The 12,918-nt window shown below is 35.7% G+C and overlaps 1 protein-coding gene across 1 annotated transcript in view; it reads left to right on the forward strand.

Moving 5' to 3' along the window:
• sppl3 (signal peptide peptidase 3) overlaps positions 1-3,408 on the forward strand; it is a 39,515-nt gene extending 36,107 nt beyond the window's left edge. The window contains exon 10 of the mRNA XM_057321254.1: positions 959-3,408. Within this exon, the coding sequence (XP_057177237.1) occupies positions 959-1,030 (72 nt within the window). The 3' untranslated portion in view covers positions 1,031-3,408. The remainder of the gene's footprint in view (positions 1-958) is intronic.
• The last annotated feature ends 9,510 nt before the right edge of the window (positions 3,409-12,918 follow it).

The following is a 12,918-nucleotide window of genomic DNA, read 5'->3' on the forward strand; positions in this document are numbered from 1 at the left end:
TGAAATTCAACAAACACTGGCCAAAAATGGCCACAATACATCTAGAAATGATTTGAAATGAGAAATGTGGAATGGTCTCGTAGTTTTTTCGTGGCTGTATGTTGTAATTTAAACAAGTAAAATTGGATGTTCTACTAGATGTCCTCAAATGACAAAAAAAATCTTTGACAAATGTCCATGACTGATATTCTCATCGCCCAAAACAATTTCAAAAGAAAGTATAAACACATAAAAATATTTACAATAAGTTTCATTTTATGTGAAGAAACGCATCTTCCAGTACCTTTTAAATTGATATTGTACTAGTTAAAAGCTTAATATTCTCTTGTCACGCTGTACATGACTTTTCATTCTCATTACCGATACAGGTGTTTTTCAGCATTTCAAAAAAATGTTACATGTATAGTTTTTTATTAAAATATACTTTAATGTCTTATGTTATTATGTTAACTTATATAGCTGGGCTTGTATGTAAGTTTGTGCGACCCACTGAGAAAGTGAGAAAAATGAGTCTAGATCCTTGCTTTGATGTATTTATATTTGCACATTTGGAAACAGCGGTATGTATTGCATAGCAGGAAACCAAATACTTGCTAGTCATGAGATCACATATACACAATCCAAGCATAGGATGAAACGATAATGCAACACTGGGCTGTCACCCGACCCTTATGCGCTGAGCTCAGGCTCTCACGCCATCCTTATGTTTAAGCCCTAAATATGCCAGTGATGCTGGAAAATAACCTGACGTGACATATGAAGTTGTGCAGAGGGAAATGTCACAGCGATCTGTTGCTGTCATTTACTCTAATAGTCTGTGCGTGACTGCTTTTATCACAATACATTGACATTTGTGTGGTTGTGGCTTGTTCATAGTTTAATGCAAGAACTTTTTTTGACTGTGCCGTTAGCTTCACCTTATGACATCACCGTGTCTCAGTCTTGGTTTTTTTTACAGGGGGACCTACGGCGCATGTGGTCCGAGCCCTTCCACACCAAGGCCACCAGCTCTCGGTTCTTTGAGGTATGATGCTGCTCCGATCAGCACAGATTCCCACCCGGCCACCACCCACCGGAGAGAAAGAGAGAGAGAGGTCTGAAGAGAGGAACTGAACTCGTCTTCTCATCATCCCTCATTCCTGTTGTCATCCTCTAGCCAGCGGATGAACAGCCGTACGCGGACTTCACTGCCAGATGGATTCATGCGCTCCTCACGTCCCCGTATTCTTCATTCCTTCGCTTCTCGCCATCCTGTATCTGAACCGCTCAAGTCCTTCGCTGTTTTTCACTACCTCTTTCCTGCTTCCATTCCATCTCTTTCTTCAACGTTCTTTTTTTTTATTCCCCGTCATCTCCTGTGTTTTGCTCAGCCACACTTCACCGGATCAGTTGTTCTGTGGACGTGACCGGAGCCGCTCCATTTTTAACGTTCGGCAACGCAACGGATTTACAAACCGAGATTTGTTTATTTGCCGCTCTGAACGAACGGCAAACAAGGGACGTGGATTCTGCCGCAGCGCGTGACGACGATGACCCGATAAGGGACCAGCACACAGTAGAGGACAGCGATGTTTCTCAAACTCCTCTTTTCTTCGTTCTCTCTTTCTCTTTCTGATAAAACAACACCCGCATCGACCTCCGCCTACACCCCTAACAAACCCCCTCACCCTTTGCAGAAACATGTATTTTATTTAGAAAGATTTTATTCTTGGCATATACAGAATTGATGCATTATAAATTGTCAGGGCGTATGGCCCTATGTATATATGTGTACACATGTATTCGGGGTTATCATGTTGAGGTGTGCGCGCGTATGTGTGTGTGTGTGTGTGTGTGTGTGTGTGTGCGCGCGCGCGCGCGTGTTTGTGTGCGTGCGTGTGTGTTTGTGTGTGTGCGTGCGTGTTTGTGTGCGCGTGCGTGCGTGCGTGTTTGAAGAGGAACAACATTTTTTTCTGGCTTTTAGGTCTCAATGGAGTCGTGGCCGAATGAAACGAAAGGCAATGGCACTGATGGGAAATGTTTTTTTCCCCATAAATGGGTTTTTGTCTAGGCTGATGGCTCTGCTAAGGTCACTTTTTTTGTCTAATGTACACATAGTCTTTCATAAAACACATTAGGCTCATTTACGAAACACGAGGCAGGACAAATTTCCGTGCGTATCGCCCATAAATCCATTGCGATGGAAATTGTCCCATTGAATTAAATGTGACGATTTGCGTAAGAATGGTTTACGTACGAAACACAGGAACTCATTCTGCTCGTGTTCTTGAATGAAGCCCATTCACATGGTTCAAAAGAGCTGACGTGTACGCGGCTTGACCATTGAAGTAAAGGACGTGTGATGTACATGTATGAATGTATGGTTGTTATCTCCACGGGGTCTGGATTGACCGTTGAGCACAAGCTCTGTCGTGCCCCTGGATAAATTCTTTAAGGATTTTACTCAAATCTTTGGATCTTAATTGAAACAGGCTTTCATTCTTTCAAGCATTATATTTTTGTTTGTAGCCATTCCTTTGAGAAAGTCTGATCTATAACGGTTAAACTGGAACTGAGGGTGTGTGTTCTGTAAGCTCGAGTGAGTGGGTGTGTTACACTTTGTAGAAAATAATGCATTTTGCTGGCTCAGTCCGTTTGCTTTTTTTACCTGTTGTTACCTGTTTTTTAATCTGTTAGTTGTTTGGCCTTGCATGTCAATTGTACAGCGTGTCGTTCTTTAAAGCTGCGTTCCAGGGCAACCGGTTGTGCGACACTCTGAAACTCAGACACAGGGTCATGGATGAAAAGTCGCACAAGAGATTTAATAAAATGAGGAGAGAGGCCCGGGCGATGAGACTTGGACCGTTCTGACCCCACACATGACCTCACACAAACGTGCGTTGGCCGATTATTCAGTATGAATATTTGGTCCCTGGCAGTGGGACACGGTTAACTTGAGCATCACAGACTTTATCTTACCCACAATCCAACTCACTGTTCCTCTGCCACCCGTATAGACATTATGAAAAAAGAACTATACAAATCATGATCATGGTGATTGCATTGAAAAGAAATACAAATGTTCTTTTTTATGAAATATTACCTTTTTGTTTGGGTTTTTTGTTTTGTTTTGTTTTTTAATCCCATCATTTGTATTTTCCCAGTTTCCTTTAATGCTGTGGAGTTTCATTTTGTACTTTCTCCATCATCCTCCCTGCCTGCAGAGGGCGCTAAGCTCAACATTAACAGCCAAAAGGGTTCTGTATAAAAAAATTGAATAAATAAATTACAAAGTGTAGTGAAATGTGGATCCAAATGAGCTGTTCTGAAAGCATTTCGGCTCTCCTAACCTTACCTTTCTTCTCTTTAGTCAGGATTCTGCTGTAAATAAACATGACTCTAACTGTATGCCCAAGAGTTTTCTTTGACTGTATATTTTACATGTTTTGATTATGGCGTTTAAGGCAAGTATCATTTTACTAATACTGATAGTGTGCTATCACTTGTCAAAGCCGCGAGGTGAAAAACGAAATTTTAGATTTACATTGCAGGGGTCTTAAACAATATTGATGGACCAGAATACCATGAAAACTGTATCGCGAGGCCAATACAACTCTTAATACAACAGGGCCCGTATTCTTAAAGCTTCGAAGGATCTTCTAAGAAAGCTCTTAATTTAGCTGAAAAACTTATACGTAGGAGTTTTATCTTAAAACGATTCAGGACTAATCTGAGAGAAACTCTGAACAAGGAAAAGACAAAAACTTTTATCTTCGTGAGGAGGCGGGCTGACACCGTTGCTATGTATGACACAGTCTTTTAAAGACTGTGATTGGTTGGTTGACCAAGAAGGAAAAGGAGCGCTTTAAAGTATAGGGTCATTAGTTTGAAATTGCAGTTTTACTGTACTCACACGCACTAATATATATATATATATATATATATATATTATTATTATTTTTTATAGCATGCTGTTAATGTCAACGTATTTGATAGAAAATGAACAGTGACACAATAAGTTTCTGTAAGTGCTGTAATTGTTTGTGTGATCATAGAAGGTTGTGACGGAACCCTGATGATTTGGCATTTCTGCGCTGTTTTGGAGATGTTAGTGTGTCTCTAATAGGATCGGTCACAAACATCTAATGTGTTGTGTCTTATTAACTCACTGTCATTCAATTTTATTTTATAGCGCTTTTACAATTTGCATTGCATCAAATCAGCTATACAAGAAAACCAAAACCAAGATAATCAAAAGTTGAACACACACACACACACACACACATAAACAATAAAAATAAAAAATCTGATAAACTTTAAAAGTAATATGGAAAGAAACTCTTAAGTCTCTTAAAAGTCCTCCTCGCTACTCCTAAAATGTTGGACCTTGTGAGCTCTTTTAAGGATTAAGATGCTTTATGAATTACTTTTTTCTTTACTAGGATCTTTTCTGTAATTCTAAGGGGAAACGCCCACATTTCAAAGAATTTTCTTAGAATTTTGTCACTAGGAGCAACTCTTTGCGCTAGAGAAAATCTGAAAATCTGAGCAAAAGTCTTGTAGTGTATTTTAGCCTTAAGCAGTTACCTACGACGTCAGAAGTCTCAAAATGCAACGCAAAACAATTTAAGGGGTGCAGTTCTACTCGATTTTTTCCCTGTTTTTGTTTTTAAGAAATTAAAAACAAGATTTTAACTGTTCTACATATTTTTATATGGTTTATGTAACCCATACAAACACAAGAGATGACGTTGAATAGCGGTCCACAATCGTGACCTCTTCGTGAAAGCGTTCGTCTATCATTTTTTGTCTTCCTGGATAAGGTAAGAGACAAAATCCTCCCTTCAATTAATTTACATGTATATTACATGGACAGGTTTAAATTAAGTGTGTGAGGGATGATTTTTTAGTCAGGTGTGCGTGAGATTTATATTAAATGGGCGCGTATAGAGTGTGACGGAAGTTATGTAACGTTAGACATATTTTAAGAAAGGGAACCAATCGGGGGTTTCCCTCCCTTTATTAATTCTATTATTTTGCTTCAAAAATGACAAAAACGTTGGTGGGGTTTTTCCTCATGTGTTTTTTTTGTCTTTTTTCCGCATTTATTTTCGTATGAATAATTTTAAGCTTATTTGTCGTGTGTACAGACTGGTGACAATGTACATTCCCATCTAACACAGTACGTTCTGACAACGTCGCCAGTTCGTCTTCATTTGGTCACCGTGACATTACTTTGTGACCATGTTCTGAGGACGTCTTGGCAACGTTCCATTTCTAATAATATAATAAACGTCTGAGCTACGTCCTCAAATAACGTCGTGAATTGATCCCGTTGAGAACGTTGTAGCGACGTGATGTACTCGTCTTCAGATGACCTGGACACTGGTCATTTGATAAACGAATCTGGTCATTTCTGTTTATTATGTTATTGTTTGGAAAATGTATGATCAGAGTAAAATCTGTTATAATGTCAAGACGAATGCTATTAATCTGACTTCTGACAGCTATTAAACTGGAGTTTAATTAGATACCACAATTACAACTATTTATTTTGTACGTGCGCGTCTACAGCACGCACGCGCCTTCTTTGCAAAGTTCCGCGCGCTCTCATCATTTAAACGTTAACGGTCATTTATTTTTACCTCACAGCCTGATTTTACTTTAGGGGTTTATTAATATCCTTTCTTTACTTTATAGCTCACAGATGTGAGAGTAAACACATATTTTAGTGATATGTGACTAAAGTAGCTTGATTGTTGTTTCTAAAAACGGACAACCTGCTAAATTTATGTGGTAAGACAAGAATATAATGTTAAGCCTAAACATAATGTTTATTCATCTCTGTCAATAAATATATGCTTTAAATCCGCTATATTGTGTTGAAGTCTTTGATTATTTATGTCATGTAGGCTATACAGTATAAATAAAATATCTGATTGTGATGTGTTGAGTTTTATAATCGTTATACTGTGCTTTATACGTATTTGAATAGAGAATTACTCCAATTATGCATAACATTTCATATTTAACGCACAGATTAAATCACAAATTAATTTAATAATCCATTTGATGGATGATAATTGTTTAAATTAAATTAAATATGAAGACTGTTTGGTCGTTAGGACGTGCTCATCACATCCCAGAAACGTTATTTGGTACGTCGCTGCGACGAATATGGTACGTTCCAGCTATGTCTTCAGGAGGTAATCACCATGTCCCAACAACGTCCAATGTTACGTCGTCAGGACGAATATGGGAATCACAAAGTTACGTCGCTGGAACGTTATTATGGTACGTCGTGGCAACGAATATGGTCCGGTCCACGTACGTCGTCACAACGTAACTGTGTTAGCTGGGTTGAAATGCTTGTTGCAGGGCGAAGGCAATCTACAGCAAATACAATTTATAGTAATATAGTTAAAAGAACAAAGTGAAACGAATTAAAAGTAAAAATAAAAACTTACTCAATATTTACAATAAAAATGTATAGGCCTACAGATATGTTAGTTTGTGGAATATGTACAATAATGTCTTTGAAATTGCGGATGCTAACGTGAGTGGTGGAAACTTTGCACGATTCATGAATATTCATCAATATATATTTCCTTTTGTGTAATATATTGATATAGGGAAGAAAAACGGGAAAAGATTCAAATACGTTTGTACTTGTTAACTGTATCAAACAAAATGTTCTGTGTTTGTTTACATGGAACCGAGAAGTCACATGTTATCTTTGAATGGCATATCTGATAGCCTATCAACACTGTGTCACTAAATATAAAGAGAAAATGGGACTTTTTTGTAAAGGATAGATTTGAAAGATATATCTGAATAAATAAAAGTACATTAAATATTGCTCATTTGAGTTATTGTGAATAATCACACAACTAAAAGTAGGCTATCCACAAGGTGGCAGTCTAATCCAATCTTTCGCTGCAACCGCCATATATTTTTTTTAATAAATAATTCAGTATTATCTTTAGTCATTCCGTGTTTTTGCGTTATCATCTTGATAATTATCAATAACTAATTAAATTAATAATGTAATAGTGCTGGAATCAAATGTAAATATGCTAAATTCAGTATTACAAGAATAGATGCGGTTGTTTAAAAGTGTTGTTTTAGTTTCATAGCTGAACACAAGTTTAAGGATAAGAAATGTATCGTTATAAGTTTTCTTTAAAAGCCAATACTTTGCCGGCCTGAATAATTCATTATTAATTGACGCAAAATGACGTCACTTCCCGTGCAGATGCGCTTAGGAAAAATGGCCGCTCATTGAATTGATGTGTGCTGAGTCAACCGCTTTAAACAAAACACGAACACTGCTCTATATTACACACACATGAGCTGTTTTACCCTGCAATATAGGTAATGATATAAAAGCTTAAAACGATTAGAAACGTTTAGTGATTGTTTTACTTATTTGTTATTTTTGATAGACTGTTAAAGTGAATAAAATGTAAAGGCTGATAACTAAACTCATTTGTTTTTAGAGAAGAGCACTCCACAATTACGTCCTGAGATCATTTATTATCTTTTGACGTTGTTAACATTTATAAAATAAATAATTATTTCATTGTGTAATATTTATTATCTATAATAAGCGTATTAACACTTAACAAGGCTTGTTTCACATTAGGCTTTCATGTTAGTGTTTATTTATAGGACTAACTATTATATTATTATAGAAATCATTCACACCGACAAAAAAACACAGCTTCAGAGTGTACTGAATAAACATAAAAATTAAACAAACAAACACTAAACAAGTTACTGTTTAGTTTACACACTGCTGATGTGTACTTTCATCTCTCCAGGGTGCCCTATGGCCCAAGATGCTGAAACAGCCCTCCTGTTACCTTGTATTTAGGAGAACCAGGTTTGAAAAACCAGTTTTGTACATTTTATCCTTTTTTTCACCCTTATTTCAATTCTGAAGAACACTGGTAAACAAACAACATTGCCCACATTGACTTCCATTGTATGGGCACAAAACTATTTCTCAAAATATCTTAGTTATATACAGGTTTTAAACGACATGAGGATAAATAAATGATGACAGAAATTTTATCTTTGGGTGAACTTCAAAGTTGACGCCATATTTCAATTCCAAAATATCTTCGAAGTAGGCAATAATTTTAGTCTGCTCACCACTGAGATGAGATTTATGGGTAGGGTGTGAGGGGTGTTATTAGGGAGTTGTTAAGGTCAAGTAAGTGCTAGAGCCACTGGAACTGTAGGAATTCCGAGGTTCCACCCCAGTTCCCTTGTTGGCCAAAGGATCTTTACAGCCATACAGGATTCCACTAGAATGGTGTGGTCTGTTGCATGTTGCTGTGGGGGAAAGGGAGTTGAATTTCAATATAAAGTGAAGTTGCTTGGGTTGTATGGAAAGAGCAGAGGTCATTTCGGCACACATATTCTGCATTTAAACAGGCAAGTGTTGTAGCAGCAAGAAATGAAAGGAAAGATAACGTCACCCTGAGCTGTGCTGTAATAAATAGCTTGAAGGGATGACACTTTTGGTAAAAGATGTCAGTTTAGGTTTAAGTTACAGATTCAGTAAGCTGCGTATAAAGTTGATTATGGCAGGAAATACATTTGAGTATAGTCTCTCGGTAACATACATACTATTGAAATTAAATAAAATACTTAGAAATAAATGTTAAAATACACTGTTTAAAAAGTCATAAGTATCCATTCACTCATCCATTAACATATAACAATAAACCCTCATTTTTGAATGATATAGAGGGTTTCATTGGACGCACATGCCTGGACCTAAGTTAACCTCCGGTCTGTGTTTGGTAGTAATATAACAATTTATTTTATATTTAATTTATATTTAAAAAATGTATTATATATTCATTGTATTAAATTAAATTAAAAGTACTTAACAGTTATTGATTCTTTGAGGAGGTCTACCGGAAGTTAAGTTTGGGTCTCATACAACGTTTGTTTGAAACTGTCTATACTGTGTGTGCAAGGATACAAGAAAATGTCTGTTTACAGAGAAAATCCAAATCCAAGAATTGTACAGATGACAAATAACTTAAATATAGCAAAAATGTGTTGATTTAGACAAATTGTCGCCTTGGAATTATAAAGTTCTATTCACATTCTGAGCAGGTTTGAGATATTGAGTCTCAAAGTGTTTGCATTCCATTTGATTTTGTTTTAAAACCTGTTTGTTTTCTAAAAAAGTCCCAAAATGTACGCACACAAAAAACTTCACATTATGTAAAAAAGTTGACACAGAATAAGAATAGCTATGCGAATAACTCAATTTTAACAAAAATATTAGATAGAACCTTATAATTCCAATGCGACAAAATGTATGACTCAATTCAAATACATTTAGACTTGGAATTGCTTTAAGAAAAACACAAGCTTAACATTTATGCTTCAAAAACCATCTGGGATGTCTTGCCTATCTCCATTGTTAGTCCCTTTCCTTAACCACAACCTTTAAATTAATTAAAATTCATATTGTTTGTCTTTCAATAGATATTAATCTTGATAATTAATGAATAAATTGTTTTGGTCTAATTTATTTTTACAAACAATAATTTTAAAGCAACAAATTTTGATCCAGTTCATGATTTTTAACATTTATACTCTACAGCAGATTAAAGTATCAAAGAACATTTCATTAAATAAAATTAAGAAAAGTATGTTTGCTCTTTCAATGGTAAGTGCCCATACTGTATGACATGTAAACGTCATGGCTGTAGAGTTCTGGAAGGTGGATGCTTAGATGATAGGTTATCTTTAAAGTAATGTTCAAAGCTCCTCCCTCAACCCTCAGGGCTTGTTTGAATAAGGCTCGCTTGCCCCTGTATGGGGTGGACTCCCCCTGGCCCATTGCCCTTTGACCCCCCATGTACATTCCGCATGTATTCGGCGAAATGAAGTGTGGAATTCCTTTGAAGTTTGCTGCTCTTGCTGGTCACCATTTATTCATTTTTAACAACTTTTTGCATCCATAAATTTGTTTTAATTGATCCTGTGGTGTAACAAATACATTTTTAACTATATTTTATATAGTGTCTCTATTAATATGAAGACAACAATGTGTGCATATTAACTATAAAATAATTAGCAAAATGCAGTTTAAAGAACTTTAAGATGAACTTTAGATAGTACATTTTGGATGTCAACTTCCCAAATGTTTTTTTTAAGTATTTTTATAGAGCAAAAATTTGACACTTTTTAGGGCTAAATGTATTGCATGACCAAACAGATTCATATAAAAAATGTCATTTAACGTTATCATTAATTAAACTATCCAAAGATTATTATAAACTATGAAATTTCTGCTCTTTGAGTTTTGGCATAAGTGTCACGCCATCCTTTAAAAACAGCTTCTGAAATGGTGTGAACAAAAATGAACATTTTTTTGTGCTCCGAATTTTTTTAGTTCACACCCTTCACGAGATTTTGAACTGGAAATACGGACGGAATTCACCTACAGGAAACCCAGAGCTTATTATAGTGATGTTTTCTGTCATGTTCAGCATTCAGAACTCTCACCCTGCCACCCACACAGCTGGAATGTCGGGCATGCGCTCAGTACACCCGATTTAGGGTGGAAAGGGTAGAGCACTCTTCTTAAGGCAAAACAAGGGGGGAGAAAGATTCAGTCTTGGAGGTGGGGGTTTAGGCTTAAAAAATGAGATGAATCTCAAAGGGGCTTCGCCTCCCATCCATGTCACCACCCACTGGGATGGTGACAGAAAAATCTAATCCATTAACCTTCTGTTTTGCTCAGGGAAATTTTCAATGACTATCTATCACCGGTGATTTTCCTTGTTGGGCTGTCCACAAGGGAAAACACCAAAGAGAGAAAAAGAGAGGGAGGCAGAAGATGAAGCAGAGGAGGAAGGTTAAAGGGCAGAGGAAGAGGGGAGGAACATTTTTGGAGGAAGGGAACTGGGAAAAAAGAACAAGGATGAAACCTTTACCTCCCATCTCAGAGGATTTCTATTCTCTGTTTGTACACAGTTCAGGTGTGACTGATGGAAGTTAAAATGACAAGGAATGAAATTATTGAAATTACTTCAATAACCCACAGTTTTTATTCACAAATGTGTTTTATGAACTTTACACAAAAAAATCGATTGTTTTAATTACATTTAATGTGTATTCTTTCTAAAGCAAGAATTAGTTTTGTATTGTCTATTCCAGTTTTTTTCATCTTGTTGTTATTAAGGGATAATTTATGTTATTACGGTTTGTATAATAGTGTTGTTATAGTTAAAAATATTGTAAAATATTGTAAAATTTTACATGTGATTGTAGCATCTTGACTAAATAAAAACATCCTTAAAGAAATCTAAAAAAAATTTAAATACCTAAATGTGTTTTGATCTAGAAAGCACCTTAAAGATAGACAGCAATGAAAGTAGCCTACATCTTTATTCTCACACACATAAAAATCATTTATTTCTGTTTATTTATTAAATCACGTATACAGAGAGATATGATGTAAAAAAAGTGAGATTGAAAGTATCTTATCCCAAAAAAATATTTGCGTTTGTAAACTGTGTTATTTAATCATCCATGTCTGTAGTTACCAATTATTTTTTGTTAGGGTAGTCAATTACATATTAAAATCATTTTATTTTGGGATTTCATTCTCAAAATCTGTTTTTAAAATCTGTAACAAATGTTTATAATCACCATAATCTTTTTCCAAATAATTATTCCGACCACATGTGCATATAAAAAAATGATTGTAAAAAAGGTAAGGTGTCTTTTACACTGTAACAAGCAATTGAAACAAATGATTTGTTTTAATGTACATTTCAAAATAATTATTTTATGCTTTTGTGAGTAGAAATGTTGTTAGTTGGTTTATTGGTTTTGTTAAAAAATTGAAAACTTTAGAAAAAGCTGGATGGAATACAAAATTACATGTTTAATAAAGTATTTTAGAAATACTGCAACAGTGCTATTAAATACAAACACAGCACATTTGAGTTAGGTAGTTATTATTTATTTCAATTTTATTTAGTGCTTTTCGAAAGAAACATTCGTTCTGTTTTACACTTTTATGTAGTTGATTACATAAATTATTAAGTGCTACATTTGTTCTTTTATACAAAATTAAATAATGTTTTTAGAAAGACATCTAAAAGTAATTTTAACATGATTGTATTTGCTCTTGCTTGTTGCAAATAACATAAACTTAAGCAACATAAATTTGTTAAAAACATCTGCTTGGAATATGTTTTACTGTTGAAATTGTGCTTTGTTGAGTTGCACATTAACCCTTAGACAGACATTACATGATAACCTATAACCTTGAAGAGAATCCACCTATACAGAACATACCAGAGGGCTTTCGGTCAAAACTAGATTATTGTGTGTGAGTATGCAAATGATTTACAAAATGTTATGACAGCAGTTATGACCAATTCAGGGTTTTAAATCCAGTTAGATTTCTAAATGTAAAAATTCCCTTTAAAAGCATGCTTGTTGGAAATCCAACAATTTTTTATGTGTGATAAAAAGCAAATATGTATCTCCAGTCTTGTAAATCACTTGAGGTTATAATCACAAAACAGATGAGAGAATATCTCTTCATGTTTTTTTTTTTTTCGCAAGCTGTTGAATGCATTGCTCTGCCTCTCATCAAACACTTTTTTACAGAGTAACCGCACAATCAGATCCCTTCAAATTGGGGGACAGTGAAAGGGGATGGGGGGAAATGGGCCCTTTTCCACCAAACAATACCATTATTTCAGCTCCCTTGACCAAGAATGCCACATTTCACAGCCCACTACCCTCCTCCAGATGTCAATCAAAGCTGACTGAGGACCCAGGCACCTCCCAGGACTGGCCCTTCTGGTTTGGCCCACCCCTGTGGTCCAACCCACCACAATTTGATGAATCTGCGTGCTTCTGTTAAAGGTTGCCACATCAAAAATG

Source organism: Triplophysa rosa, linkage group LG22 (genome assembly GCF_024868665.1).
Source record: "Triplophysa rosa linkage group LG22, Trosa_1v2, whole genome shotgun sequence".
NCBI classification, from domain to species: domain Eukaryota; kingdom Metazoa; phylum Chordata; class Actinopteri; order Cypriniformes; family Nemacheilidae; genus Triplophysa; species Triplophysa rosa.